This window comes from Nicotiana tabacum, chromosome 3 (assembly GCF_000715075.1).
Source record: "Nicotiana tabacum cultivar K326 chromosome 3, ASM71507v2, whole genome shotgun sequence".
Taxonomy (NCBI): domain Eukaryota; kingdom Viridiplantae; phylum Streptophyta; class Magnoliopsida; order Solanales; family Solanaceae; genus Nicotiana; species Nicotiana tabacum.
This window is the reverse complement of record NC_134082.1, coordinates 21,935,157-21,940,979: the sequence shown is the minus strand read 5'-3', so window position 1 is coordinate 21,940,979 and position 5,823 is coordinate 21,935,157. Positions and strand designations below refer to the sequence as shown.

The following is a 5,823-nucleotide window of genomic DNA, read 5'->3' as shown; positions in this document are numbered from 1 at the left end:
TCTACATTATTCCCACCTAGGGTTTAACTAAGTAATGTTAGATTAGCTTACACTAATTAGAAGAGGAAAGAGAATAAAAAAATAGAACACTTACTTGATGAAGGTTGGAAGGGGTGGGTGTTGGTGAGAGGGTTGTGTGGAGGAATTTGAGAGAGAAAGAGAAGAGAGGATTTGGGTTTTCTTTTGGGAGGGGTTGTTTTTGATTCTGAATGGGAAGGGGAAATAAATGTTTTGGGGTGGGTGAAGGATTAGGTTAATTAGAAAAAAGGGGGGGGGGGGGGGGTGAATATAAAAAAATAAAAAAAAATTCTCATACCTGGGCCGACGGGGTCTGACGCGGTTCTGCCGCGGTCGCGTAGTTCAGAGATGGGTTCCCACCGCGGTTTGACCACGGTCGCGGTAGAAGCGTGGTAGATGAAGTTCAGAGAGGGTCTCTGACCGCGGTTTGACCGCGGTCGCGGTGGAACCGCGGTCTGGGCAGTTGTCTGATAATTTTTTTTTTATATAATGTGTTACACTTACAACAGTTTCGTGGGTTGCCTCCCATGCAGCGCCTGATTTAACGTCACGGCACGACACAAGATGAGCGCATTTAAGGCTCGCTCGACCTCTGAGGGTCAGTCAGGTGCAACTCAGACACATCTTTTTTTTTTTGCTCATGCCCACATATGGCTTCAATCTCTGACCATTGACTCTGAATGTACGAGAGTCATTCTCTGTGGAAATCTCAACAGCTCCTGAAGGGAAACCATCAACTACTCGAAATGGTCCAGACCATCGTGACTTAAGTTTACCTGGGAACAGACGTAGTCTTGAGTTGTATAGCAGTACCATGTCCCCGAGTTTGAAATTTCTCTCAACAATGTTCTGGTCATGCAGCCTCTTCATTCTCTCCTTGTACAATTTAGTGCTCTCAAAAGCAAGATATCTAAACTCCTCGAGCTCATGCAATTCAGTGACTCTTGACGTGCCCGCAACTTCCATGTCTAAGTTCAGCTGTTTCAATGCCTACCACGCTTTATGTTCAAGTTCCACTGGCAGGTGGCAGGCCTTCCCAAACACCAACTTGTATGGTGACATACCAATTGGAGTTTTGAAGGCAGTTCTGTAAGCCCAGAGAGCATCATCTAGCTTCCTCGCCCAATCAGTTCTTGTGGCATTAACAGTTTTGGTTAACACACTCTTGATTTCTCTGTTGGACACTTCAACCTGTCCACTAGTCTACGGGTGGTAAGGAGTAGCCACCTTGTGGCGCACATCGTACTTAGCAAGCAACTTTTCAAAGGCCCTGTTGCAGAAATGAGTGCCTTCATCACTGATAATTGCTCGTGGTGTCCCAAAGCGGGTGAATATGTTCTTTTTTAGAAATCCCACCACCACTTTTGCATCATTGGTGGGTAACGCCGCAGCTTCCACCCATTTGGACACATAGTCTACAACAACAATAATGTACTTATTGCAATAAGAGCTGACGAAGGGACCCATGAAGTCAATCCCCCAGACGTCAAACACTTCCACCTCATGAATTGGGTGCATGGGCATCTCGTGGCGTCGGGAAATGTTCCTGGTTCGCTGACATTCATTGCATCCCTTCACCCATAGGTGCGCATCTTTAAACACTGTCGGCCAGAAGAATCCAGCCTCTAGCACCTTTGCCGCTGTCCTAACCCCTCCAAAGTATCCACCATACGCCGATGCGTGACAAGCCTGCAAAACAGAAAATTGCTCTATCTCGGGGACGCATATCCGGATCATATTATTAAGGCATATTCTAAACAGATAAGGTTCATCCCAGTAATACTGGCGGCTTTCACGAAAAAATCTTTTCCTTTGGACCGATGAAAGGTCGTGAGGGACTATACCACTGGCCAGGTAGTTAGCAAAGTCTGCATACCATGGCGCTTCCTGATGAGTGGTGGCGAGCAGCTGCTCGTCTGGAAAAGTTTCCAGTATTTCTTCAACCTCAACTACATTTTTAGCTCCCTCAAGTCGTGAAAGATGATCAACGACTTGATTCTCAGTGCCGTTACGGTCACGAATCTCAAGATCGAACTCTTGCAATAGTAACACCCAACGAATCAGGCGTGGCATAGATTATTTATTTTCTATTAAGTACCTGAGAGCTGCATGGTCAGTATATACAATTACCTTGGACCCTATCAGGTAGGATCGGAACTTGTCAAACGCGAACACTACAGCCAACATCTCCTTTTCAGTCATAGTGTAGTTCAACTGGGCTCCACTCAGCGTTCTACTAGCATAGTAGATTGGGTGCATCAGTTTGTCTTTCCGCTGGCCCAGCACTGCTCCCAATGCATAGTCACTAGCATCACATATTAGTTCGAACAGTTGCTCCCAGTTGGGGGCAACAATGATGGGTGTTGTGACCAGTCTCTTTTTTAACTCCTCAAATACTACCCTGCAATCATCAGAAAACAAAAACGGGTGATCTTTTTCTAACAACTTACAGAGGGGGTTGGCAATTTTGGAGAAGTCTTTTATGAACCTCCGGTAAAAACCGGCATGTCCAAGGAAGCTTCTGATGGTTTTGACTGAAGTTGGTGGGGGCAGCTTTGCTATTACATCAACTTTCACGCGATCCATCTCTATTCCCTTACTTGACACCCGGTGCCCCAAGACTATACCTTCTTGTACCATGAAATGACACTTCTCCCAGTTCAGAACCAAGTTAGTCTCGGTGCACCGTTTCAGCACATGCGTCAGATTTATCAGGCACTCATCAAATGAATTCCCCACCACTGAGAAGTCATCCATGAACACCTCCATTATATCCTCAACCATGTCAGTGAATATGGCCATCATGCACCGTTGGAATGTGGCAGGTGCATTGCATAGGCCAAAGGGCATCCGTCTAAAGGCATAAATGGCATACGGGCAAGTGAAAGAGGTATTTTCTCTGTCCTCTGGTGCAATGGAGATTTGATTGTACCCTGAGTACCCATCCAAAAAACAGAAGTGTGACCTCCCTGTCAATCTGTCCAACATCTGATCAATGAAGGGAAGTGGGAAGTGGTCTTTCCGGGTGGCTAGATTCAACTTTCGATAGTCCATACAAATTCTCCAGCCTGTGACGGTTCTTGTTGAGATCAATTCATTGTTGTCATTTGTCACAACCGTCATGCCACCCTTTTTAGGAACACATTGCACTGGGCTCACCCAGCTGCTGTCAGAGATTGGAAAAATAATTCCCGCATTCAACCACTTTATCACCTCCTTCTTCACCACTTCCTTCATGTTGGGGTTCAGCCTCCTCTGATGTTCCTTGGAAGGTTTGTGCCCCTCTTCCAGCAGAATCTTGTGCATGCAATAGGTGGGACCGATCCCCCTGATGTCTGCCATGGTCCACCCTATGGCAGTTTTGTACTCCTTTAGTACCTGTAAAAGTTTTTGAACCTGCACATCTAACAAACTAGATGAGATAATAACAGGTAATGTGGAGTCAAGTACCAGAAATTCATACTTGAGGTGGGCTGGCAATGGCTTTAACTCTAGCTTTGGTGGTTCTTCAATGGATGGCTTGGCTGGCGGAGTTTCTCTCTTTTCTAAGTGCAAGGGCTTCCACTCTATATTTATCTCCAAGAACTCTCTTCCTTCCAATGCCAACACCCATTCCGCCAAATCCTCACCATTCACTTCATCTAAGTTCATCAAACATGCAGCAAGGGGGTCCTCAATTGTCAACACCTCATCATCAGACTCTACAATAACATCCACGGCATCAATAAGAGAGCAATTGGCGAACTCGCTTGATCGCCTCATAGACTTCTGCACATTGAACGTTATTTCCTCATCATTAAGTCTCATTTTGAGCTCCCCAGTCTCACAATCAATCAGAGCTCTCCTCGTGGCCAAGAATGGTCTTCCTAAGATTATAGGAATCTCTTCATCCACTTTGCAATCCAAGATCACAAAATCTGCAGGGAATACAAATTTCCCCACCTGAATCAGCACATCATCAAGGATACCGAATGGACGCTTCACAGTCCTGTCGGCCAGCTGCAGCAACATGGAGGTGGGTCTAGCTCTTCCAATGCCCAACCTCTTATAGATAGCCAGGGGCATGAGATTAATGCTGGCCCCTAAATCACAGAGTGCCTTAGCAAAGGCAAAATTCCCAATAGTGCATGGAATTGTAAAGCTACCTGGGTTAGACAGCTTTTCAGCAATAGGTCTCGTCACCACTGCACTACAGGTCTGAGTAAGTGTAACCGTAGCCAAGTCTTGAAAATCAAATTTCTGGGACATCAAGTACTTCATCATTTTTGCGTACCCAGGCATCTCCTTTAAAGCTTCAATCAGTGGAATATTTACCTGGATTTGTTTGAGCATTTCAAAGAACTTTTTATACTGCTCCTCCTTTTGATGCTTGGCCAGCCTCTGTGGAAAGGGTGCAAGAGGTCTCTTCTTCCCAATCACTTGGGACTTCTCTTTATCAGATTCTATTTCAACTACTGGCTCTTCAACTGGCTCAGCTACTTTCTCGGTCTCCGCTGAATGTTCTTTTCTTCCTGAGTAGGTTGGACTGTCACTTCTGTCAGTATCGTAGACTCATCCAGCTCAATGGGCACTGGAATGAATGTCTCAGCCTGTATATTTTCTCGAGCTCTCTCTTGTTCTACATCTAGATCCCTACCATTACGGAGACTCACCGCCATCAGCTGCTTTGGGCTCTGATCTTTTGGATTAATCTGGGTGTCTGTAGGTAATGTCCCCTGAGGACGATTCTTCAGAGACATTGAAATTTGGCCCAATTGCACTTCAATATTTTTGATTGCTGCGTCATGTGAATCTACTCTTTCATTTATTTTTGCATTGGACCCAATCACTTGCTGCATCATTGCTTCAAGTCTTGTGAACCCATCTTCTTGCCTTCCACCATGCTGTTGCTAAGGTGGGAGATACCCTTGCTGCTGATTGTTGTACCCCTGTGGTCTTGGATAAGGTGTCATATTGTTGGGAGGTCTCATACCTCCCATGTTTCCAGCGTTGTACTGTGGCTGAGGTGGTCTGTATGGCTGCTGAGTTTGCTGACCCCAGTTCTGATTGCCCTGTCTCTGGCCTCCATAGTTTGACACATAGTTCATGTCCTCAGGGTACTGATGATGATGATCATGTTCAGCATTCCACGGATTACAAATTGGCCGACTAATGCAAGATGTGCACAAGCCCCCATTGGTAGTATCTACAATGTGCACTTGCTGTTTCTGCCCCGATTCCTCCACCTTTTTGGTGAGTATGCTCATCTGTGTCAAAAGGGTCGCCACATTTTCAGCCATGGAATTTGATGGGTCAAAAGGCACTGAGTGTACCACTGGAGTGATAGGTGCATTCCTCGTCGTCCACCCCGAATTTTGAGCCATTTTGTCAAGCAGACTCTGACCTTCTCTCCAAGTTTTGCTAAAAAATGCCCTACCAGCTGAGGCATCTACAATGTTCTTCATGCTATCTGACAGTCCCATGTAAAACCGTTGTCCCAATATCTGATCTGGAATACCATGGTATGGACATATAACCAACATTCCTTTAAACCGGCTCCATGCCTCATGCAGTGTCTCCATTGGTTTCTGTTTAAAGCTCACGATCTCATCAATTTGTTGAGCTGTTTTGTTGGGTGGGTGGAACTTGATGTGAAATTGCTTGACTAACTCATCCCAAGTTTCTATAGAGTTTATGGGGAGTGAGTTTAGCCAGACTTGAGCAGCTCTTGTCACCGAGAATGGAAATAATAACAGTCTGATTGCTTCCGGAGTTACGTTGGGTTGCCTTTGAGTTTTGCAAATCGACAGGAAGTTCTTCAAGTGC

At 45.6% G+C, this 5,823-nt stretch overlaps 1 protein-coding gene across 1 annotated transcript; it reads right to left on the bottom strand.

Annotated features, from left to right (window-relative positions):
* Nucleotides 1–1,221: 1,221 nt before the first annotated feature.
* LOC142175841 (uncharacterized) lies at nucleotides 1,222–4,859 on the bottom strand. The gene is made up of 6 exons (XM_075242841.1): nucleotides 4,661–4,859; nucleotides 3,987–4,529; nucleotides 3,482–3,884; nucleotides 2,149–2,419; nucleotides 1,578–2,040; nucleotides 1,222–1,433 (listed from the first exon to the last, which is right to left on the bottom strand). Exons 1-6 carry the CDS (start codon nucleotides 4,857–4,859, stop codon nucleotides 1,222–1,224), a joined length of 2,091 nt encoding a protein of 696 aa, XP_075098942.1.
* Nucleotides 4,860–5,823: the final 964 nt, after the last annotated feature.

Bases quoted from the DNA above. Each gene is read 5' to 3' on its own strand.
- LOC142175841 (XM_075242841.1), bottom strand. From the start codon at position 4,859: ATGATGCAGCAAGTGATTGGGTCCAATGCAAAAATAAATGAAAGAGTA. The intron at 4,530-4,660 runs GTAATGGTAGGG...CAACCTACTCAG, and splicing joins GCTGATGGCGGTGAGTCTCC to GAAGAAAAGAACATTCAGCG. The intron at 3,885-3,986 runs GTATCCTTGATG...CTATAATCTTAG, and splicing joins GACTGTGAAGCGTCCATTCG to GAAGACCATTCTTGGCCACG.